The sequence below is a fragment of the Sinocyclocheilus anshuiensis genome, unplaced genomic scaffold, assembly GCF_001515605.1.
Source record: "Sinocyclocheilus anshuiensis isolate Anshui unplaced genomic scaffold, SAMN03320099.WGS_v1.1 scaffold985, whole genome shotgun sequence".
In the NCBI taxonomy this organism is placed as follows: Eukaryota; Metazoa; Chordata; class Actinopteri; order Cypriniformes; family Cyprinidae; genus Sinocyclocheilus; species Sinocyclocheilus anshuiensis.
Window position 1 is genome coordinate 702,637 of NW_015557117.1, and position 25,931 is coordinate 728,567.

The 25,931-nt window shown below is 37.0% G+C and overlaps 1 protein-coding gene and 1 pseudogene across 1 annotated transcript in view; one reads left to right on the forward strand and one right to left on the reverse strand.

The window, feature by feature from the left end:
* LOC107677773 (protein Niban-like) overlaps positions 1 to 19,647 on the forward strand; it is a 27,773-nt gene extending 8,126 nt beyond the window's left edge. The window contains exons 2-14 of the mRNA XM_016472794.1: positions 5,815 to 5,945; positions 6,045 to 6,173; positions 6,264 to 6,378; positions 6,450 to 6,614; positions 8,812 to 8,927; positions 13,128 to 13,232; positions 13,585 to 13,747; positions 14,843 to 15,030; positions 15,286 to 15,432; positions 15,734 to 15,844; positions 15,964 to 16,071; positions 18,336 to 18,447; positions 18,543 to 19,647. Of these exons, the coding sequence (XP_016328280.1) occupies positions 5,815 to 5,945; positions 6,045 to 6,173; positions 6,264 to 6,378; positions 6,450 to 6,614; positions 8,812 to 8,927; positions 13,128 to 13,232; positions 13,585 to 13,747; positions 14,843 to 15,030; positions 15,286 to 15,432; positions 15,734 to 15,844; positions 15,964 to 16,071; positions 18,336 to 18,447; positions 18,543 to 19,543 (2,591 nt within the window). The 3' untranslated portion in view covers positions 19,544 to 19,647. The remainder of the gene's footprint in view (positions 1 to 5,814; positions 5,946 to 6,044; positions 6,174 to 6,263; positions 6,379 to 6,449; positions 6,615 to 8,811; positions 8,928 to 13,127; positions 13,233 to 13,584; positions 13,748 to 14,842; positions 15,031 to 15,285; positions 15,433 to 15,733; positions 15,845 to 15,963; positions 16,072 to 18,335; positions 18,448 to 18,542) is intronic.
* Positions 19,648 to 21,201: 1,554 nt separating this feature from the next.
* Positions 21,202 to 25,931, reverse strand: part of LOC107677750 (kinesin-associated protein 3-like) — a 34,122-nt pseudogene continuing 29,392 nt past the window's right edge.

The following is a 25,931-nucleotide window of genomic DNA, read 5'->3' on the forward strand; positions in this document are numbered from 1 at the left end:
TATATATATATATATATATATATACTGTATGTATATATATATATATATATATATATATATACTACAATAAATGATTCATCTTTTTCTCTCTGTTTTCTTGAGAGTTGAGGATTTATCTGCATCAATACATCCTGCAATTACATTGGACCTGTAATAGGCACCAATTATATTTAACTATACCAATAACCAAGAAAGGCCCACTGCCATACAGAGATTCCACTATCACTAGCAGCTGTTTGAAATCTCAGTCCAGATGAAAGGATGCTGAGGACAAACATAAACACTGTGTGTATTCAGAAATCTACAGAGTGTAGGGGCAGATACAAGCAACCCACACATCACTGATCCATTCACACATAATTCACACATCACCGACATACACGCACATGCATATTTGACACGTCCCCTTTAAGAGTTAGAGTTTTGGACTCTGTGTATTTTTGATAGCTTAAAAAGCTACAAGAGGTAAATTTTTCCATAAAAAACTTCCTGGGATGTGTAGTTGATATGTCCTCATTTGGATGCACTTTTGCCCTCTTGTACTGTACCTCTTCATGGTTTAAGCCTGTAGAAGATATAACTGACATAGTGATCATTCTTAAAACCTTCAAAATTCAGTGGATTTGGACAGTATGGTACAATATCAAAATGCTGAGTGCAATCTTGCATTACTATTAGTACTGACTGACAGTGCTACTGTTGTGAACCTGGTAAGAGTTGTTTCATAGTTTCTGTATCTTTTAGAAAGAATTTGCTGAGTTGTCCAGTATTTACAACGGTTGTGCTCTTATCACAAGTGTGTGTTTGTGTGGTGTGTATTTGTGGTGTGTGTGTCCTCACAGGAAACCACTCTTTCATGTCTTTGCCCTCCTCAGAGCAGCTGTCTGTTCTCTAACTCACTTAATTAAATTCAGCTCAAGTCAATCCAATTTTATTCGTACAGCATCAGTTTTATTCGTACAGCATCTTTAAAAACAACTTTATCCCTGAAAGTCCCTGAAATCTAATACTCTAATAACAAGGAAAACTCCCTTAAGAGGAGGGGGTGGGGTTACAAGAAGGAAAGAAATCTGCCTCAAATAAGCAAACTGTCAGAATTTCAATTTTAAAATAACTGATTTTGATTTTCCTTTTGTTCAAGATGTTTCAAGAAGTTTCAATCCGTTTTCTGAAGATGGAGATTTCTCACATTTGAAGTGTGACACTGTGATGCAATAAGAAATAAGCAACAGTTGTAGTGTTAGTAGAGGTTATTTTGCGGTATTAAATGTAAGCTTGTTTTGTCTCTGTTACATTGATGTTTGTGTTTTGATGTAGCTTGCCTATTGCTTATTTTGAGATGTAAACAATATATTGTGTTTATTCAATTTTTTTAAAGATGATGGCAAAGTATTCTGTTTTTTTTGTTTGTTTTTTTTTGCTTGTCCTTCCTTGTTTTTGTATTTCTACTTTATATGCTATTGGGTGATGAGAATCGATTATTGTGTTTGTATAATTTCATATTCAACTTCGCTCCCTTTTAACCCAGGAATTGTCACTCCAAGAAAGACAGAATGTGTATCTTTTTATTTTATTTTATTTTATTTTATGAGAGATTTATGTGAGGAACAGGGAGACTTTAATCAGATCAGATCATTGAGTCAGTCAGCCGAACTGAAGAAGTGGGATTTATGACAGTTTATTTATGAATAAATCGTTCAGTCCAATTTTTTAACCGGATCAAATGGTTCAAATGAACAGGGAAGATTATCCGTGACTAATGATTTATGTTACTTTCTCACACAATTCCACATGATGATGACAAGATGATAACAAGTTTTAACAGATGAGATCAGTGATGGTTACTTGTTTACATTGGCAAAATATCACTCAGGTAAATTGTCAGCACTAGAATTGCATTTTCCTGCGGTCTAACATAAATTGATATATCAGGCTCACATTGAATCTAGACTCCACAACATCCCTTTTTGTAATCCCAAATCAATTCTATGATCAGAATCATTATGGTGACCATAGCTGGACCACAAGTCAGCAGTATTCTGTCATTTTCTAAATGGTCTTAGACACTGTTTTGCAAAGCAGTGGTAATGGTTAATATAGCATGTCTAATTTGCCCTGTAAATTACATATTATGTAGCCGCTGCCAGTGGATTCATCCAGACAATCAGAATTCTATACCATTTACTCCTTGGCAGAAAAATGTTTTTCCAAGGAAAGTCAAAGGATATTTTCCTTTAAAAACTTGGAAACTGGGATCCAAGCCCAAGAGCTGTTGCAAATACAGTTTTGAATTTAGGTTGCTCAGTGGAATAATGCTGCAATGGACTCAGGCCTGCGCTCTCTGCCATGTCATTTTGGCAGTGCAGTGAAGTGGTAAAGATGGCTCAGTCTTTAGGAATGAGTCACAGACCTTCTCTTCCCTCAAGTGTCAGGAACAATAAGTTGCATGATCTCACTGCATTAATTTGACACCCTTCAAGACTGTAGATATTGTGATATGTATTATTACAGTAAAATTTCTTATATTGTATTTTGGTCATATCACCCATTCCAAGTAATGCATGCTTCAACAAGCTATAGCTGAATTTGGCATAATATATACCACAATTAATATTCATAAAAATATGGCAGAAATATTCAGAATAGTATGCTAGTATGATGTTCACGATCAATTAAATTAAAGGTGAATAAATTAAAGGTGTTAAAACAACTGTTAAACACTATAAATAAATTCTGCAATAAATTCAGTATCTTGGTTTATTAAAATTTAGTTTTGGACTGGATCTGGGTCTTGAAGGGTCTAGTCCCGGTCTGGATCTGGGTCTCGAGGGGTCTAATCTTGATCTTGATCTGAGTCTTAAAGAGTCTAGTCTTGGTCTGGATTTGCATCTTGACTGGTCTAGTCTTGGTCTGGATCTCGAGGAGTCTAGTCTTGGTCTGGATCTGGTTCCTGAAGTGTCAAGTCTTGTCTGGACCTGGGTCTTGAAGGATCTAGTCTTGGTCTGGATCTCGATGAGTCTAGTCTTGGTCTGGATCTGGTTCCTGAAGTGTCAAGTCTTGTCTGGACCTGGGTCTTGAAGGATCTAGTCTTGGTCTGGATCTCGATGAGTCTAGTCTTGGTCTGGATCTGGTTCCTGAAGTGTCAAGTCTTGTCTGGATCTGGGTCTTAAAGAGTCTAGTCTTGGTCTGGATTTGGATCTTGACTGGTCTAGTCTTGGTCTGGATCTCGAGGAGTCTAGTCTTGGTCTGGTTCTGGTTCCTGAAGTGTCAAGTCTTGTCTGGATCTGGGTTTTGAAGGGTCTAGTCTTGGTCTGGATCTCAATGGGTCTAGTCTTGGTCTGGATCTGGTTCTCGAGGGGTTCAGTCATTGTTCTTGGTTTTGGAAGGTCTGGTGTTGACTACACCTCTGTACTAAATTTAAATATATTTGTAATTACACATTTTTAATGAGAAAGTTACAGTTTATTATATTTAAAAAAATATATGGTAACACTTTACCTGTTACAAGTACTTACTATTATAATAACAGTTAATTATGCATAATTACATGCAAGTAACCCTAAGCCAAACCCTAATCCTAACCCTAACCATATAGTAAGTACATGTAGTTAATTAATATTACTCAGCACTTAAATGTATAATTACACTATAACAAGGACACCTTAAAATAAAGTGTAACCACAAGTCATTCAATGTATTAAATGTAATATCAGATAACACACTACAGCTCAAAAATAGTTACAACAATAGTACAACAAAAGATTATTAAAGCACAATGTACAGAAAAGAAATTACAAAGTGAACTTTTTAAAAGTGTACTGAAGGGTGTTAATAACCAGTCATAAGAAGTTAACTTTTTAAGTCAGAGGTTGGGATAGAATTTTGCATTGGCCAATCATTTTGACTGACAGGGTTGTAAAAATTCCTTTATAATCTATTATTACCTGTCATTTTAATTTACATATCTTAATAAAACATTAAACAGCTTTTGTTTTTGTTTTTTTAATTTTTAATCATGAACTTACACAAGCACATAGGCTAGATTGTGCATTTAATTATGAAGAGAACAGACAGTCTGTGCATCACCTCTTGTGTTTAACACCACACAAAACAGAACATTGCAGCACACCTCCCATCCAATAAATTGCAATAAGTTTTGAGCTTTGTTATTTTTGATATGAAACAATATCTTGGATTGAAAATGATTCAAACGATAAATACCATTTTGGCGCTCTTTAATGTGGCATGACAGATCGCTGTAAATTGGCAGAGCGTGAACTAGTCATCTCTTCTAATTTACTACTACTTATAGCACCAAATAAACATGAACAAACATCGGAAGGTATTTTGAAAGATATAACACAACTTATCTGTATCATGTGTCATGTAATTGATCAATCAGCATTTCGACTGGAAATACGTCAGTAAAACAGCATGTGAACAATGTCACATAATGCAGCAAGGGAGACTGATGCAGAGGCAATTGTCAGATTTTGCATCTTTGCCTTGGACGCATGACTTGGCAGTTTTCATTTTGTTCTGGAGGATAACTGATAGCTGATGATAACACGCTCTGCTGCCACACTGGAGTGTGCACTCGCCACCAACTGGACGGGGTGGGCATTGCAGTTACAATAGATCACCCTCTGTGTAATTTGTCAAAATGATGGACTGCCTTCAGATTTTTCCGTCACTGCTAAAAAAATTCAGTCAATGATGGAAAATTTTCCGTTAACTTGACTTCTGCTTTAAGTACTTAAAGGGATAGTTCACCTAAAAATTAAAATTAGCCCCATTTACTCACCCTCAAGCCATCCTAGGTGTATATGATTTTCTTCTTTCAGACGGATCCAATCGGAGTTATATTAAAAATTGTTCTGGCTCTTCCAAGCTATATAATGGCAGTGTTTCTGTTCAACAGTCCAAAAGAAGTCCTATAAAGCACATCCATCCGTAATAAAAAAGTGTCCCACACGTCTGAATAAATGCCTCCTGTAGCGAATCGATGCTTTTTTGTAAGAAAAATATCCTTATTTAAAACATTATAAACCGTAATCTCTAGCTTCCGCTAACTGTCGTATGCGCGTTCATTCCGGGTGGATGACGTAGGACGTATGCGTGGCGCATGAGCCGGTGAGAAGTGACGAACGTGGAAGCAGAGAGGAGAGAACAAAACAAAACACCGGTCACAAATTAGAAGTACAAAACGAGGATTTGTAAAGAAAAATGTCGGAGGATTTCGCGAGACTAGCATATTCTCACCGGCACATGCGCTACGCATATGTCCTACGTCATTCGCCCGGAACGGCTTCTGCGTACAACAGTTAGTGCAAGCTACAGAAAAGTGGTCATAACGTTTTAAATATGGATATGTTTCTTACAAGAACGCATCGATTCGCTACAGGAGGTCTTTATTCACCCCCCGGAGCCATGTGAGGCACTTTTTTTATTGTGGATGGATGCACTTTATTGGACTTCTTTTGAACTGTTGAACAGAAACACCCGCCCACTGCCATTATAAAGCTTGGAAGAGCCAGGACAATTTTTAATATAACTCCGATTGGATCTGTCTGAAAGAAGAAAGTCATACACACCTAGGATGACTTGAGGGTGAGTAAATCATGGGCCAATATTCATTTTTGGGTGAACTATCCCTTTAAGTATTTAAGTGGCCTTTTATTTCATTAATGTGTTTGCAAGTACAGCTTTTTATAATATACTTTTAAGATCTTGGGTACATCACAAGTGCACATTCAATACAATTAAGCACACTTCTTTTTCACAAGGGCAATCTGATCTTTCATGTGTGTGCAGGCCGGACAGAGGCTGAGCTGAAGAACTTTAGTCCTCATTACAGAAGGCAAAGTTGTATCGCCTTCTTTTGCCATCTGAAGGATGAGGTGGAGCAGCATAGAGCAGGACAGGCCCAGCTCCTCAAACAGAAGGTGAAAGCATAACTGTCTTACACTGACAACATCAATGATTTTATTGCACTCTCACTTACATTATTTACTCTCACTGACACTAGTATGTTTCACTTCTAGGAGCCTCTGCAGGCCTCAGAGGTCCTGTACAAGGACAGTGTGCTTTACTTTGATGACAACAAAAAGTGGAGAGAGAGATTTGTTGTGGTCCGTGCCGACTATAGCCTGGAGTTACATGATAGCCAGGAGGTTAAAAGTTATCTTTGATCATTTTTTCACATAAAAGGCACTTTTTCTGACAGAACGTTCTCATGATGTTGTAATATTTCATGCATCCAGTCATATACAAAGGGAACCCCTGCCCGCCACAAACACCTGCCAACAGGGGGCACTGTGTTGACCTCAGAGGAGAAATACACTGCCGTCGTAGACAAGGCCTTTCCTGATCCTAATGGTGAGTGTTTGTCTGGTTCTCCATCCTGATCTCTCTCTTCTGGTTGGAATGAGTGTTTGTGTGTTGTTCAGGTTCCAAGGAAGAGCCCTCCGTTCCTGTGGTGGCGGTTCCCGGTCCACTTCCTGTGTACCTGAGTCTGCCTTACAGACGAGACTCGTACTTCTGTTTCCAGCAGGAGGAGAAGCGGGCCCGCTTCGTCTCAATCCTGAATGACTGCATTCGGCATCAGAACCAAGGTACCAGATCAGCACTGCCTCGGTCTCAGAGTGCACTTTTGACTTTGCATTTGTGGTCTATGATCAAATTTGTCATTTATACCCCAAGGGGAAAGATTTAATTCCTACAGAATTTCTGTTTGCTCAATTTGAAAGTACTTCTTGAATCCGTTCTGACTAATTCTCTGTACACCCACCCAAAATCAACACGGTAGTGAGGCTGATGAGAGGATACCTCAAGCTGCATGTTGCAGCCTCTGCTCTTGCATCAGTTTACTACTGTTTTTCTGTGGTGGTCATGGTGATACACTAATAATATTCAGAATTGCAATGCTCTCTTCCTGCGTACTTGCTGCTTAGCGGTTACACTGCCTCTGCAGAGCATCGTGTGTGCAATAATCTTCTACTTCGTCACACAACTGCAAAAGACTCCACTTTCACACCTTCATGTTTCATGTACTGGGCGAGAGGAGAGATAACCACCTACACAGAGCAAAATCAAACTGTTGTAAAGACTATTTTTACATTAAACGTAACTGTATTCTGCTTTCGTCTGCTATTGTAAGTTGAAAGACAGATTCTAAAAGACTTCAAAATAAGCCTCACAATTTAAGGTATCATTCATGTTTGGGATGAGATACACACCAAAGTTGACTTGGTAACACTTTATTTTAAGGACCAATTCTCACTATTAACTAGCTGCTTATTAGCATTCATATTACTAGCATATTGGCTGTTTATTAGTACTTATAAAGCACATATTAATGCCTTATTTTGCATGACCATAATTTAGATCTCTTAAAGGGGTCATATGATGCTGCTAAAAAGAACATTATTTTGTGTATTTGGTGTAATGAAATGTGTTTATGCGGTTTAAAGTAAAAAAACACATTATTTTCCACATACTGTACATTATTGTTTCTCCTCTATGCCCCGCCTTTTTGAAACGCGTCGATTTTTACAAAGCTCATCGGTCTGAAAAAGCGAGGTGTGCTGTGATTGGCCAGCTATCCAGTGCGTTGTGATTGGCCGAATACCTCAAGCGTGAGACGGAAATGTTACGCCCCTCACCATACTGTTGTATTTCCTCAGCGACCAGCACGGATCAGCTCTAGGCATGACGAAGCAGATATCGTCCTCTTTTGGAAGACCAAACAAAGTAGTTTCGGTTTCACAACGAAGCACACAGCATCTTCAGGATATGGCGGCGGCAACAATACTACAGTGAGAATAAAAGTTACGCCTTCTTTCTTTGCGTGAACATTTGGGCGGCGTTATGCAAATCTTCCCACAGAGCGACGTAGGTATGTGGGGGCGTGTTAGAACGAGCCGTTTTAGGTAGGTGTGGCTGACTCTTAACTTTTATAAAGAATATCTCTTTGGATTTGAGACTTTAGTCTTTGCAGCTTTACAGATCTTCTTTATGCACCAAGAGCTTGTAACACTCCAAAGAGAAAGGAAAAATTGAAATCGCATCATATGACCCCTTTAATCCTACCAAACACCTAAACTTTACAACTATCATACTAACTATTAATAAGCAGCAAATTAGGAGTTTATTGAGGGAAAAATCTTAATTAATAGTGAATATGTGTTCCTTATTCTAAAGTGTTACCGTTTACTTAGGGTTAAGGGTTATCTGATTATCTGAAGACAATATCTTAAAATATGTTAAAAATAATATATAATTTATATAATAATCTAAAACTATTTATTTATTAAGAAAAAAGTTTTACTTGAAACTTGATTATGGTTATGATTATGGAATGGATAGATATACACTAAAAACAGCTTAAAATAAAATAAAAAAGTAAGAAAGAGCAGCCTTCAAATATTTAAATTTATATTTCGTTTTAATATTAATTTTATTATTTAATAATTATATAGTTTTTTAATAGGTAAGATACTGTCACACTACTGAAAATGTATTGCATTAGTTGCAACATTTAGTTAGTTAATCCTCAACACTGAATGTTAGATTGTTTATTTCTTCCTTATTTAACAGTACAAGTCATTTAGGGTGATGGGTTTCTCAGTTTTCACTCATTTAAGTAATGCGCAAAAGCCTTTCATCTTATTTGGCATTTCCAAATAATTTCTGTCTTGGTCTTTTTCCTTTTTTCTGGAACCACAAAAGAGAAGTTGCTCACATGATTCTATATTACACAATCGATTCATCTGACAGAACTATTTTCTTCTCTCTGTTATGTCTCTGCAGATTATCTGAAGAGTATGGAATGTGAGGTGCAGGCTTTCCTAAAGGCCATTCACTTCTACAGGCAGGAGAAGGGTCACTATGAATCATGGGATATGCTGGTGGGCACTGACTGTCAGGTGGGCCTCCTGGTCTCCATATTACTCACAAGCATGTTTTGAATGAGTTTCCAGAAAAGCAGAGTCCACTTCTTTTGAATGAATCAGATGAGTCATGATAGTGGCCACAGAGAGCCTGAGTAATGCGCTGTGATTAATGCAGGCATCATACTGTGGTCAGCAGGCTGGTGGAGTCAAAGGCTGAGTGTGGACAGGGATTTAGGAGTGTCATGCTGATAACATCCCATATGTGGCTCAATGGACTGTCATTTCATGCTTGACTGAAAGTTTTAAATGCCTGCTTATATTTTATGAGGATAGTTTTTATAAATCATGTAACAAACATTTAAATATGATAGATACATGATTAATAGGCAGAATTATTTAAATGAATAATTTTAAAATTTACATTTAATAACTTGTTTAATATGTAGATACTACAGAAGGACATGGTCATAGGAAAAAATGTTATTTCAATATTTTTGCGTTCCCCTAAGAAACTTAGTACTCGCTCACAAAACTTTTGTTTGCTCATTAAATTTCTCATTGTTGTTGTTTTGAAGCAAAAGCAAGGAACTCAAAAGTTTTGTGAACACAAAAGCATTGAAATATATTTGTTTCTCCTATCTCAGATTTTTACAACACCATGTCTCTTTAACCAGTGTTGGGGAGTAACTAATCACATGTAATGGCGTTACGCAGTGGCGGCGTTTCATAAAACCATAGGGTATGGCGGTGGGGGGTGGGGGTCACAGTTTTGATAAATAAAAAATCCAACGGCACAACATTAAGCACAGAAATATAGGAAAAAAAGATAGAAAGGGATAACGTTTAAACATCATCAGAGTTGGTATTGTGGCTTTATCAGACACTTGCACTTAACATTTTATGAAAATCAAGATCAAATGGAGTTAGTTTTTGACCAGCGAATGACGGAAGTCTGTGTTTTGTCTGTCATTAGAACAGCTGTATCTGAGGCAGCAAGTGCATCGCATTAAACGATTTCATCAACTTACAGGTTATAACTTTATTGTAGCTATATGGGTGCTATAGTTTTTCTTGTCGTTTAATACACTTGGCCAAAATATCATGAAACGATGAAGCGCTATGTGCACAGGATATTTAAAACGTAGGCTACAAAAGTATATGGCTACAACTAGACGTCAAAAGATAAGACTCTTCTCCGCTCTTCAAACATCACAATTATTTATTTACCCTTACATTGCGAACAAGCGGAGATCTGTCTCCAGGCTGTGCGTGGCGCGTCAATCTGAATGGAGGCGGGGTGAAGTTATGAGGTTTCGCTGACAGTTTGAAAATGGCATTACGAGCTTTAGTGACAAGCTCTTTAAATGCTTTTCATTGGATAAATATTTGTAAAACCCTCAAACAGACATAAGGAAGACCAATAGCATTGATTTAAAATAATAATGACGAAATATAATAGAGATATGAAGTTTGGATCATTTTCCACGGCACACCTGACTGGGCTAGGGTATGGCAACTGCCATACTCTGCCATATGGAAACGCCACCCCTGGTGTTACATAATTTAATTACAAAATAAATGTAACTGTAATCAGTTACAGTTACTGAGAAAAATTGTGTAATTGAATTACAGTTACTTAAGAAAATGTTAACGATTACAAAGGGGGTTACATCTGAATATTTTCTGTAAAAAGAAATATGTTGAATTAATTTGTTGCTTTGCCTGTTTTTTATGTGCATGAAGCCTCCTGCCATTAAGGCATTGTTGCCAATTTAGCAATTTTGTTGCTAGATTTAGCAACTTTTCAGATTACGCAACTTTTTCTTCCAAAAGCACCTAGCAACAAATTTGGCTATTTTTTTTATTTATTTGGCAACTTTTAGCAACTTTTTATAAGTGATTCAAACGATAAAAAAAGCACACATTTTCCATCTAAATTACACAAAAAGAGGAAACCAAAGATGCCTAGCAGTACACAGATCATGTGAATTAAGTTAACTGCTATTTGCAATTGTTCAACAATAATTTGACAGATCTGCATGCTTTCTAATTGTTCTCGCGGTGCTTTGATGTCAAACACCGATCGATCTGCGCAGCGCCGCTTCAAGACGAACACACCTATTGTGATACACCTTGTTAGTAGCTTGTATCTGCTGTTGTTCAGTTAGTACACTGTAAGAAAAATATTAAAAAAAAATGGAAAGGGTACTAGTAGTTTTCCAGGACTTTATCCGTTATCCATTATCTGTTGTAACAGAAAATACAATGCGTAATTTAAAATGCAGGTAAAAAACCTGTGAAAAATCAATAAGGAAAATTCCTTCGTATATCACGTAATCACAACGCAAAATTGTGTCACTGCATCAAATCTCAGCCAAAAATATATTTTGTATATGTTAATTTTGATTTGTTAAAAAAATTGTTCGTAAAATAATATAAATGCATTATATAATAATATGAAAATATAAATAACTGTATTTTTAAATACAACATTGAATTATTGAACACTTACACATTTTTTAACAATTACAATTTTTTTTATTAGCTAGTAAACTTGTAAAACTACACACTCTGAACAATTATACTTAGCAGTGTATTAGTAGTTAGCTCGTATGCTACACTCTAAGAAAAGTCAGTAAAAATAGTCTTGTAATCTGTAACCTAATACTTTTCCAAAGTAACCTTCCTAACACTGCCTTTAAAGGGGTCATATGATGCGATTTCAATTTTTCCTTTCTCTTTGGAGTGTTACAAGCTCTTGGTGCATACCTCTGCTCACTCAACGCAATATGGACTATATGGATTATAGTCATTATAATCCATAATTATGTCCCCACTGGATGCAACGAATGCCTCATTTATAATGGGTTTTCATGTTTTTGAATCATCGCTCCGGCCGGACAGGGCATCATCACAATATGATAGGGGCGTAACATTTCCGTCACACGCTTGAGGTATTCAGCCAATCATAACGCACTGGATAGCTGGCCAATCACAGCACAACTTGCTTTTCAGACCGATGAGCTTTGTAAATATCGACGCGTTTCAGAATGGCGGGGCATAGAGGAGAAACAATAATGTACAGTATGTGGAAAATAATGTGTTTTTTGAACCTTAAACCACATAAACACATTTCATTACACCAAATACACAAAATAATGTTATTTTTAGCAACATCATATGACCCCTTTAACTTAGCACGCACTTGCAAAACGTTTGCGTTCCCTCGCCTAACTTTTGTGTTCCCTCAAGAAACTTTGCATTGACTCGCAAAACACTTGCATAACTGCCTTAGCAAGTACCACAAAATATTGATATGCTGTTCCTTACAAAAATTCATACCAAAGCTCCTGTTGTTATGAAATCTTGAGATCACATCAGGGTCTTTCACAGGATGTCCTGTAGCTACTTAAGGAAACACCTCTGCCTTCCTCCAACTATTGTTAGGTCCAATTTTGAACACTAATTTGGCAGACAAGGTGTTGTTGTGTAAGGAAACTGAAAACAGACATAAAATAAACTATTTTACAATTAGTCACTATCACAAAAAAAGGTGATGAGGTAATGTACCTATTGTACATCTACTTAACAAATAAATAACATATTGTTACATGAATTACGCCACCATTCAGAAAATATTAAGCCGCACAACTTAAGTATTAAGCATTATTAATAATGAGAAATGTTTCTTGAGCACAAAAAATCAGCATATTACAAATGATTTTTTACTGTATTTTTGATCAAATAAATGTAGCCTTGGTGAGCATAAGATACTTCTTTCAGAGACATTAAAAAACTTACTGACCTCAAACTTTTGAATGGTATTGTATAATATAAAACAGAATATATACAGTAAATATTTTATCATAGAAAAACAGTTTGGTCAGTTAAACAATTTTACAAATCAAGTATTTATGTGTATTAATAATTAAAAAGTAAATAAAAAGTTGTAATAATTTTTAAAGCATATTTCGTGTCACTGACAGACCGTTTTATTTGCCTGATCAATACAGCTCAGTATTCACACAGGACTCAACTGCCACATCTGTGTGTGTGGGGATTCTGTCTGTTGCAGACCGCTTCGTTGCTATGACATTACAACAACTCAGTGATTCAACACTTTTGCTGTTCCTCCATGAGTCGGTGCCATGTGGGTGTTTTGTGTCTTGACTCAGTCTGGTATCATTACAGCTGCCATGGGCTTCAGTAGTGACTCCCTCTGCCTATCTGCAGGTGCTGGCTAACCTAGTGATGGAGGAGCTGCTGCCATCACTGCAGACAGAGCTGTTGCCCAAGCTGAAGGGAAAGAAGCCGGAGAGGAAGAGGGTGTGGTTTGTGGTCAGTGAGATCAGCCTCTGCTCCTCGCGTCTATTATTAGAACTTTGACATGCTATGTGTTGAATGTCACACTCAGGCAACATTTTTGCTGGTCCATTCTGTATAACCATATTAAATAAATCCATCGTTTATCTGACCTCCACACTATCCAAAACAATAAAAGTTTTATACCACGAAAAATAATTCTCTTTCATGGCCTGTGCCAGTTGGAAGAGGCCACTGCTCTATAAAGGGACTATTAGCTATTAGGCAACATGTAGACAAAGGCAGCTCTATGTTCATGATGAAGTGGGTTTATGATGGCCATATTTACGGTGTGAATGTGTTTTCTATTTTTTCCTTGCGTGGTTAGACTGTGGAAGCGACCTACGATCTTGTACATGAGCAAATGCGAGAAGGTTTGGAGAGTTTGAAAAATGAGTGCAGAGAAGCCTCCAAACAGCAGGAGGCGCTCATTCGCTCAGACATGGACCAGATCAACAACTCGCAAACATTCCTGGAAACTAAACTGCAAGGTATGAGCAGACAGTCTATACAGCCTATCAGCCTATCAGCCTTATATACCATGGTTAATTCCTTTCTGTTGTGTGTTTATATACATTACTGTTCAAAAGTTTGGGGTCGGCAGTTATTTTTAAATTTTTTTTTTAAAGAAATTAATGCCTTTTTCAGCAGTGATGCATTTAATTGATCAAAAACGACAACAAAGACATTCATAATGTTACAAAAGATTTCTATTTTAAATAAATGCTGTTCTTTTGAACTTTCTATTTATCAAAGGATCCATAAAAAAATAATAATGCTTTCCACAAAAATATATTAAGCATCACAACTATTTTTAGCATCGATAATAATAAATTTTTCTTGAGCAGCAAATCAGCATATTAGAATGATTTCTGAAGGATCACATGACACTGAAGACTGGAGTAATGATGCTGAAAATTCAGCTTTGTCATCACAGGAATAAATGACTAATTTTATGTACATTTAAACAGAAAACAGATATTTTAATTTTTTATTATATTTTGCAGTATTACTGTTTTGTTGAGCAAATAAATGCAGCCTTGATTTATTTATTCAAAGAATCTTACCAACTCCAAACTTTTGACTGTCATAATTATAACCCCAAAAAACATATTATCTCGATGTATTTCAAGTGAAAGCACACTTTAGGTTGAATAATATCATTGCTTTATTATTTATCAATTTGATTGAATAATATTCTCCTTTATATGCTACTTATTCTTTTTGATGTCATGAATAATATGTTTAAAACAAACTTGTGAGTGGTAACTACATTACAATTTTGTGAAATGAGTAAAATTTTTGCTAAATTACTCAACTAATGAACTCAGACTTCATTACCATGATAAAATCTTGTTTAATAGCCACCAGTGGCAGTGTAAGCATATGGTCAACTTCAAATGGAGTATTGAATTATATTACATTGAGGCAGTCAGATTACATGACGTTTACTAAATTAAATATAACTAAAATTTGATTAATATACTGAAATATTCTTATGCATTTAAATGCAGTAAGTGAGACATAGCAAATATATTTTCTGTGCTGTACTGCACCATTTTGACTCACTTTCTGTCTGTGTTGAGCTCTTGTATCAGAGCCAGCCATGAAATACTGTTCAGAGAGCGTGGCTCCATACCTGACCTCAATCCTGGAGGAGCTGATGGGTCCGATCAGTGCAGGCTTCCAGACTGTGAGGCTGCAGTTGGAGGACGAGCTGACCCGAATCTGCAAGGATTTCCCTCAGGGGGGAGTCACAGAGGAACTTCAGAGCGTAAGAGAGTGCAGAACATTTACAAGTAATACAACACTCTGGCACAAGTGCTTAAAATTAATATTTATCTGCTGATTTCAACATGTAGCCAAGGCTACATTGCACAACACTTGAAGCAAATCAGGTCATTTTTTCCTTTGAGAGCAAAGTGAAGTGTTGGACAGCAGAGCTGACGAGATTAGATCATGTTGGAATAACGATCATCTGAACTCAGATTCCCTTGAGTTCTCATGAGTCATGCCTGTCTGCTTGTAGGCTTTGCAGCAGGTGGGTCGTGACCGGATGGAGGACTGTTACCAGCATGTGAGCGTCCTGAAGGAACAGCTCCAGGAACTCCGCAACCGCTTCAAGTTCTCCAACTCAACACAAGTAGTTCACTGCACCCAGAGTCAAATGCAGCAGGTGGGCGTCATCTGCAGCTTTTAGAGTGACTGGGCGTTGGTAGACTTGGTGGGGCTTTTAGATGCTTTATGTAATAGTTCATCTGGCCTTCTGACTCAAGTGTAATTGCATAAATCTTTTCCAGACCTTAGTAGTGGATATAAATTACTACTGGAATCATATATGTCATATAGACTGCTCCACCAAAAATGAAGTCAATGGAGAGCATTGCCTCATCTTGTCATGAACTTTGGTTCCCTCTACAGGTCAAGGGAATATAAATGAACTGTGGCATGCCTGTTGTTTCTTCCACTCTTTTTAGTTGATGGAGAATGCTGTGCACACATTTGAGCTCCTGCTTCAGTCTGCCTTAAAGGATAAACCTGACAAACAGGCCTCAGTCATGGAGAAAGCCAAGCTACGTGTTCTCAAGGTTGGCTTTGTCCACATTTACAAAGTGTTTACATTAAGCAGTACACCGTCTTGATAATAGAATAATTCTAATAAATGTGACATAATAATCATGATGGAAACTTTTGCTTTCCACTTTAGCAATTTGACTATGACAGCAGCACAATAAGGAAGAAGATTTTCCAGGAGGCCCTGGTTGACATCACTCTGCCAGCCATCAAGAGAAACCTGGCGCCTGCCTGCAAAACTGTAAGCACTATTCAGTTTTTTGGAAACTTATTCTTGAACATTTCATAGAATACATTATGTAGAGTTATTCTAGCAAACTCTGCTTCTCTGATTAAATTAACGACTGGGAATGGAAATTGTTAAGAATTTAATCATTCTGGTTCCAGGTTAGGTTTTGATTCATCTTAATTCATTAACCATTAATGGTTTCTTTAAGAGATTAATATTTGAAAAAAAAAAAAAAATCAATTTCATTGCCAGTTGATGACATCATTTCAATAATAAACACATTTAAAACAAGTCTTTGTTAAACTTTTTAGAGGTGACATAGATCAAATACTTAAAGGCACAATATGTAAGATTTTTTTATTAAAATGTCCAAAAACCACTAGAACAGTGTTATATATTTTGCTGACTTGTGTACTTGCATTATCCCAAATGTTTCAAAGAATGTTTAAATCCAGAGAAATAAGCAATTTTAACTAGTGACACGGACCGTATTTTTAGTGTCATTGTGTCGTCTGCCAATGACGTCATAACCCCTCGATTTCCGGTTTTGTTTTGTAGAAAACATGGAAACACCAAAGACGCTTTAATATGTCGTGCGTTTTAATAGACCGGTGATGACCGCACAGAGTAGCATTATAACAGAACTTTCAAACGTATCTAGTATGATAAAACAGCGCTGCTTTTTTTCCCCCACATACGCACGACCGGAAGGAGCGGAAGCGGTCAACTGTGGCATAATAAAAGCTCCACTGCTTTACCCCACATACGCATGACCGGAAGCAGCGGAAGCGCTCCCAGTTCTGTACATCTCTCCAAAAAAGTTGCACCAAATCACAACAAAAGAAAACATGCTCTAGATTTTCAATATTCGTTTCACAAAAAACACAATTATTCACATCCAAATTAAATTTCAGTCTTAAAAATTCATTGGTAGGATAAATCTCATTTAAAATTTTGAAGTTCACCTCCTTAACTTTAGGAGGAAGAGGAAGAGATATATAGCTTTTCCTAATTTTTTTTTTCCATAATATCAAAATCTTTGAGCATGTATTCCCTTCTAATAGGGTTAGGATAATAAGCCTGTAAAATAAAATCTCTAATGACTCTATTTGTACATTTTTTATCACAAAAATCATAACCTTCTAAGGAGAGCTGTCTCAGTTCTGGGGAGACTTTGGAGTACAAAATGTCTTCTTTAACTATTAATCTTACAGCAATTGGAATGGCTCTAATTATTCTATTATAAGTATTAACAGAACACTGCAGTTGGAATTTTTCACAGAATTCTCTATACAGTAACAAATTTCCATTATCATCCAAGAAATGGGCAATCGCCCAAATTCCTTTGGATTTCCATTCCTCAAAATACACTGACTTTCTGCCAATCTTTATATATCTATTATTCCAAACTGGAGTGTTGTGAGGTGTGAAGTTATGTTTGTACAATAATTTCCAATAGAGCAGCACTTGCTGATGGAAAGCTGAAAGTTTAACTGGTAACGAGGTACACTCAAAATCACAACGTAGAAAAAAATGTATTCCTCCCAGTTTGTTAAAAATTGCACTGGGGACAATAAACCAAAAAGAACTGCTATTGTGAATGAAGGATTTTAACCATTTCAATTTCAGAACACCATTCATAATATCAAAATCGATCGCATTCACACCACCGTCTTCATATTTTTTCTAAAACAATAATACTAAACAATAAGATGGCAATATATTCATTATTTGTCAAATACTACTGACAAAACAAAATGTGTATCTTTAGATTTACTAAAAATAAAAACCATTTTATTAGAGTCAATAATTCGGGTATCAGAGTGTACTGGCTAAATGCGTTTGATTCACTATTGAAGAACTGACACATTTGAGCCGTTTATTCAGGAATGGGACTTTGCTGGCAGCACTGTATGTGTTGTATTCACTGAAAAGAACCAGTTCATTACAGTCATTCATTCGGGAATCAGACTTCACTGGTTTAGTTGACTGTTTTTGATTAACTAAAAAGAACCAACTAATTAAAGTCAATTAGTAAAATTTTACTGCACTGTAAACACTATCAGGAAACTCTTTCAGGCTAATTTATTACGGTATTCTGTCCACGTTTGGGTTTCTGTCCTTGCTGACAGTAATACGATGTGTTTGTGCCAATTAATTGTGCCAGTCTGTCATGATTTAGTTTGATCTTACTGCACAAAAACAGTGGTGATTAGTACCTCCAGTTAGGGGTAGTTTTGTGTGAAATGTTATCTGATTTTTTTCTCTTTTTGCAGGAGCTTCAGAATTTTGAACAGTTCATCTTTGCTGATTACACAAACTTCGTTCAAGTAGAGAATGTCTATGAGAACATACTGCTCAACCTTTTGAATAATGAAGTGAACAAAGGTACAGTAAACTGTTTTAGCTGTTTGTTTTGAGTGTTTGTGACATATGAATAACTTCAAAACATCAACATATTCGTCAATATTTTTGCTGTACAGTGGTGAAGGAGGCAGCCAGTCTGAAGAAAAACAACCTGTTTGCTGACAGTACTGACCTGCAATGTGTTAGTCAAAGCAGCCTGGCTGACAGCCGCACGCCGCCCCTCTCTGCCCCCTCCAGCCCACCACAAAGACCGGCCTCTGTGGCTCTCTCTCAACAAGCTGAGCAGAAGATCACCTCTCCATCAGGAGGATCCGTCAGTGAAGACACCCAGCAGACACATGCTGCTTCAGTCATTCCTACAGTGAAGATTACAGTGCCTTCTCCAGAATCTGTGGAACCTACTTCACCATTACATGTTTCTGAATCAACTCAACCAGATGTTCCACCAACATCACCTAATCATTCATCACCCATTCCAGAGGTCTCAGAGATGGACGTTTCCTCAACCAAACCAGAAACCATCTCATCTGCAGAAGATTCATCTTCTTCACGACCAGAGACACCTTCTTCTAAAGCGAAGGATGAAGATACAGAGGGATGTTCGGTTAGTACAGACCGAGCAGTCTATCTCAACTCAACAGCTGAAGAAACTCCTGTTCCTCTCGTTATCGCCTCTGAAAATCTAAATGTGGAAGCAGATGAAGAAAGTGAAGGTGCAAGTCCTCCTAAGTCTGAAGTCAAAGAGGAACGTGTCCATATTGTCCAACCTGACGTTAACCTGACAATCAACAGTGAAGTTCTCCCAGACGTATGTGTTGAAGACACTGCTGTGGATGCCAGTGTTGTGGTGCATAACAAGGCGTGTGAGGCAGCGCCTTCTAGTGATGAGACTAGAAATGAAAAACAAGATAGTCCTTCTCCTCCTCTTGACTCAGTTCCTGATGGTCCTGTAGGGGGCGCTGTTGCTTTAAAATCAGAGCTGGAGAAGCACAGCGGCGCTGTGAGCACGGATTCACCGGAGGACACCGCGGACAGTGTGCAGGACATCAGAGATCTCATCATGGAGGTCATCGAGGTAGAGGACGTAGTGAGACCTTGTGCTGAAAACCAGCCTTAAAAAAGGGTTGAATAATATTTTGATGTGTTTTTATCAACTATCCAGCTCTGCTAACAAAACCAAGTAGTGTTTCCATGTAATATTTTCTGTTTTTTAGTTGCATCATTTCATACACATTTACTATTTTTAATAATAATCAAATTGTTGACATTGTTTTGAATTTTTTTTAATACTTTGACTTTGAAAACCAAGTGCCTATGTAAACAGAATTCAGTCTGTTTGTAACACTTCCTCTTGTATCATATTAACAAAAAAAAAAAAAACTATATACATACACATATATGTTGAGATTGCTGTTTGTACTTGCAGTTTTTGTTCTTTTTCAATACTTAAATTTAATGGTGAAATTATTTTTTTTTTTTTAATGTGAGGAAAATTGAATGACAAAAAAATAGAAACTCTACATTTCTAGATGGTACACAAATGTTGGTAGACTGACTAATTTATTAATGTATTGTACTGGTCTGTACAGACAACTTATTCTTTGTAGTAAATAACAGGAGATTGTGCTGATCACTAAACAATTATTTTGTACCATGCTGTAGATTTTCTGAACATGAGACACAGTACCTTTGTACATATGATTATAACAGTGAGAGTGTTAAATACATTTACACAAAACAGAGACAGTACATCAGTGCATTGTTTTAATTCTTCTGTTTGCAGTTAAGGTCAATTCACATTAATCTGTCAAACTCACAGGATCATTATAGCAGCAAAGGCCATGTTAGGAGGCACATTTTGTGTCTGGAAATACAGAGCTGTCCTGAATTCATTGAGATAACTTAAAATTAATTTACAGTGCTCTAAAATAAGACTTAAAAATGAACAGACGCGCGCTACATCTCAATCAGAAACATATAATCCCCAAGTTCAAACAATATCATAAAATTGCACCAGAGGCAGCATTTAGCACCTTACTTAAAAGTGTTATAAGACTCAACCATTTTCACAGCAATGAACCCTGGACATTAGGTCGTTAATTCATAAATATCTCTCAGAGGAATAATGTCTACTTACAAAACTACGCTGTGTGTGTTAGCCTTTGTTATACATGACAATTAGTGCAAGATATTTTAAATAAAGTGAGTGATGCTACATCATGAAGCTGTTAATGCAGTTTATCCATTTATGCAGTCAACTCTGGTTAATGAGAACAGGATAAATCGGTAAGTAACATTTGAGCTGATTATCATTTAGTGAATATGAAGGTGAGAACATAGTCATTCGAGTTCAGTGAATATACTTTATACTATTAAAGTGCACTCCTAAAAAATAAATAAAGACTATTTTGAAAACTAAAATCTAACTCTAGTCATTAGTAGCTAAGGCGGAAGCATGAGGCAAATTAAATTGTACTCTGTATGTCTCTCTAAGATCGTAAGATCAAGAAGTCTTCAAACCAAATGAAGTCAACTGAACAACAGCACTTCATAATATCCTTCATAAATAATAATGCATTATATAAGATAATGCAATGTACACAGATAATCTGTTAAGCATGATAACATTATGTAATGCTTAAAGGATTATTTGTGTACATTCAAACAGTAAGAAAACTCAATTTATAAACATTTGAATATAAAATAGCATTTTGCATTCATATTTGAATGTACATGAACTACTGACCTTTTTGTTAATGAATAATTAAGTTATTATAAAGCATCACCAAGCATTTTACTGGGGTCTCGCTATTAATCCTGCCTTTAAATCCAAGGGTGGGCCCACATTTTCTGGAAGAGATTGGTTGGTTTGAAACATTTGAGTTTTGTAGGAGAAAAAAAGTTGTCTTGTAGTGAACGGTAAGATGCAGCAGCTCTATCTGGTGGAGCCGCAGCCGTGGAAGAAAGGCTCATCAGGACGAAAGCCGTAGGCAGTGGCAGGACGTCCGTCGGCTCCATTGCTGAGGAAAGAGATGTGAATCAAGTGAGCATAAACTGTTACTGTTAACATGTTTCCTCTAAGAGGCACTAGATGGCCTTCTTCCATACATATTATCAGGAGAGATGGCAGAAACATCATTCAGCTTTTATATTTTGTATTGTCATGTGCTGCCAACTAGACATTAATTAATCAAGGCCTGGTTTCACAGACAGGGCTTAGGTTAAGCCAGGATTAGGCCATAGTTCAATTAGGACATTTAAGTATTTTTTATAAACGTGCCTTAGAAAATAACATTACTCGTGTGCATCTTGAGACAAAACAATGGCACAAACTTATTTTAAGATATGTCAGTGCAAGTTTCTTTCAGGTAAAACAGCCCAGACATGCATTTTAGTCTGGGTGGGACTAGACTTAAGCTTCGTCTATGAAACTGGGGGCAAATGTTTTTGGCTTGAACATTGTACATTTTCCTATATAACTTACATAATATAATTTATATTAACTATATATATATATATATATATATATATATACACATATAACTTTTTGAGTTTGAAGCATCAAGCAGAATAAGTTGACAGTGTGAGAATAATTTGAGAATAAATTCTCAAAAATAATTTGAGAACACATTTTGTACTATATGCCATAGTTTTCCAGCAAAATATATAAATGTGTAGTGTATATGAAATAATAGCAGTGTGATTTATTCAGCTCTTACATTTCTGATGAACTATTATTCCTGAAAACATTTTTGGGGGGATAAAAAAGTAATATTCTCACATATACAGATACGTTATTAAATATAAATAACAAAACTGATCCATTTTTGTGGTTGTGGTTCAAGCACACTGACTGGATACATTTCATAACCTGACACCAATTACGATTAGTTGTTAGAATTACATTAAATAAGTGAACACAGAATATAAAAAATGAATGCACTAACAATATACTTGAACAAGAACAAGATGAATCAACAAACAAAACCGAGACGGACTCAACAATAAAAACAGCCAGACATAAAAAAATAACAAATCCAATATAAGAGTATAAAATAAAAACGGCAAGCTTCCTTAAAAACATTTACCTGCTGTCCAAGATACCGCAGTATAGTATGTGCCACATATTGTAATGCCAAGATTTTAATTCAGTGAGCTCTGCATGCCAGTGTAAGCTTTTAACATACTGCATGCTATTGGCCATTGGCAGGGTACAATACAGACTGTGACATACAAAATATATTCATGTAAATCGGTCAGTGTTTTTATAAAAACAAACTAAGATTTAACAAAATCAACTGTGATGTTTCATTTTTCAGTGTTCTCAGTGTGCAGAAGTGAGAGTTAAAACACATTCCTGTCCTGCTTGCACCTCGACAAGCTTTACACTCGTTCAGGATGCACAGAGCCCAAAAAATTCAGTAGTTTTTAGAAGAAAAAAAAAACTGGCCGTCGGCTCTGTCTGCCTCTCTCTAAACCAACAGGTTCAAGCCTACATCCTTTAAATTATGAGCGGTTTGCTTTGCCCCTATGTACCCACATTACATTGTGTTGTTTTTAGCCTCATATGACCTCCAGTAATCAAACACAGCTCCTCTTAGCATCCCGACTCACACACTCTCTGCTGTCTAAAATATGTTGTTTTCCTATTGGCCTGCCAGATCTGTCGGGCTGAATTTGAACAGCGGGTAAGAGGGATTCATGTGCGGGTCAGCGCCACCTGTAGGTGCTCTAAGCCTGTTTTTGACTAAATTTTACCTCCGCACTTGGCCTTTCCTTGAAAGCAAGTTCTTTAGAAAGAAATACAGGCTTCCAGAGTTCAGGATAATCATCTACAAAGGGAGAGCTTTTATTGTGCTGAGAATTTATAGCTGTGAGTTATCAGAGTTTCAACTTGGTATCATCACGTCATTAATTACAGGATGATATTAACGCCCAAAAATGAACTCAGTCTGATAAGAAAATGAGTATTAATGTGAATATATTCTACGATTTATGGCCTGTGATTCGTAGCGAGCACATTCCTGTCCAATTATGAGGCAGCCTGTCACCTCTTCCTGCACGGGGCTTCAAAACAGGGCAATAAAAACTGAGTGGGGATGGGATTGACAGCTCATAGGGAGCCAGGTCAGCCCTGACGTTCTGGGAGGGGAAACAGCCAAAGGTGCCCATAAAAAAAAGAGACCCTTTTAACCAGACATTGTTTCATAGCTCAGAAGAGTGTGTTTGTACAGGAAATGGGCCTCGGCTCTTTTATAAAAGGACGTTTCTCCTCCTCTCCCCCCCCCCCCAAGTTGTTCTCCAGCCTGTGCTTTGATCTTCCGTTCCTGTCACTTCTCCGTTTGCATGCCCTACCTTGGCTGTGTCAAATCAACAGTACCCCCTTTTTCCCCTTTCCTTTGCCTGATTGCGTGTCCACATCCCTTTTTTCTATTTTCCTCCTGCGTTCTCATCCAAGGCTTTAGGGACACGCAGTGTGCCACACGGCTTGAATAAAGGTGGATTTGTCAGTCTGATGCGTGCACACAAAAGACATGCACAGAGAACTGGTTTTCCTCGGGGACATCAGAAGCCCATCTGCAGACAGAGTGGCCTGTTTTAGCTTGATCCAGCACCTCATCTGTCTTCATTCTCGATCTCTAGGGGTGGGAATCAACAGGGTTCTGGTGATTATTATAAGGATATCTAGGACACAGTATGATAAAACTGTGTATAATTATTCAAAACCGTCATATTTTTCTCTTTCCTCTGAACTGGATTTTGGCATTTTGAACAATCAGCAAATGCACAAAAAAACCCAAAACACTCTATACTATGTATACATTATTCACATTAATGCATTATTTGTGTTTTTATCCAAAGTGGTGTCACTTTTGCCTTAAAAATGTTTTTTATGAAATGTCACGTTTTCTATTTTAAAATTGGTCATTTATTCCTGTGATGGCAAATCTAATTTTTTTTATGAAATGTCACATTTTCTATTTTAAAATTGGTCATTTATTCCTGTGATGGCAAATCTGAATTTTCAGCATCATTACTCCAGTCTTCAGTGTCACATGATCCTTCAGAAATCATTCATAATATGCTGATTTTGCGCTCAAGAGACATTTCTTATTATCAATGTTGAAAACAGTTGTGCTGCTTAATATATTTGTGGAAAACATTATATATATATTTTTTTAATTCTTTGATAACTACAAAGTTTAAAATAAGCAATTATTTGAAATAGAAATCTTTTTTATAAATGTTTTTATAGACACTTTTTCTCAATTTAATGTGTCCTTGCTGAAAAAAAAGTATTATTTTTTTAAAAATCTAAATCTTACTGAAATACAATTACACATAAATTCTGCCATACTAAGTATATATATTACTGATATACCAAGCAACCCTACATGGGAATCCTGATGGACCACTTGAATTAATCAAATATCTGTCTCTCAGGTTGGATGTGAAGTAAACCACTCCAAAAGGCCTGCGTTCACACACATCGTTTCACAAGCGTCTTAAGTAAAGGCTGAAACTCTATTTGATTATTATTGTAACCTCTGTCACTCAGAGCTGCCCACTCAAATTAAACCATTCATCCCAGGACCCTAATGTTGCCCCCCAACCCTCAGTGTATATTTGAAATGTATCGCTTTACAAAGAACCGCTGGAGAGCTCGCCCCTCCATCTGGATCCCTGCTTCTCTCCTCACCCACATGACAGCCCGGCGGCACTCAGCGCCCCAGCCGTCAGTCTGCAAAGTGCCCAAATCCCCACCCAGCCAAAACAAACAGGCCAACGAGCAGCGCATTCTCCATACAAAGCACATGGCGCATAATAAACACGTCCAGTGAAATAGATGGCATGAAGTATGCACTATCAGGGCAAGTTTAGACTACAAGTGTAGGTATGTACTATCAGAGCTGCATATCGAACACACGTGGGAGATCCATTTCCTCACAGATCAGCTCTTTGGCAGGCTGAGAGAGTCAACGTGAGCACTGGATCGGATGGAGAGGTGAAATGTTATTTCATCTGTACTCGTGTGTGTGTGTGTGTGTTTGTAGAGGAATGTGGACAATATATTTGGCTACATAGGACTTAAAAGGCATGTTTATTATTGGGCCAAAAGAGTGTCGTTGACAGAGAGTAAGAAAACGTCAGAGTAGAGAGCCTGGTGCTTTGTTGAACAGCTGTGATCATACTATCCAAATGATTAAAAGAAAAGTACAAAAGCTAAAATTGTTTAATGTAGAAGATTTGCTGTTTTATGAAGACCTAAAAACCAAACTGATGGGAGAAAACAGGTACAGTAAACAATGGCCTGATGGTCTGGGGACAGTGCGACAAACAGATTGTTACTTGCTGTTTTCAATGTACTACATGTGTTGTGTTATGCCTTTCAAACTGTATGGTTATTTGTGATGCATTAAAGACTGTTGTTGAATTACACTGATATATGTTCATCGCTGATGTAATATTATCTGTACTGTAGATGGCTAACATTAGGATGACTT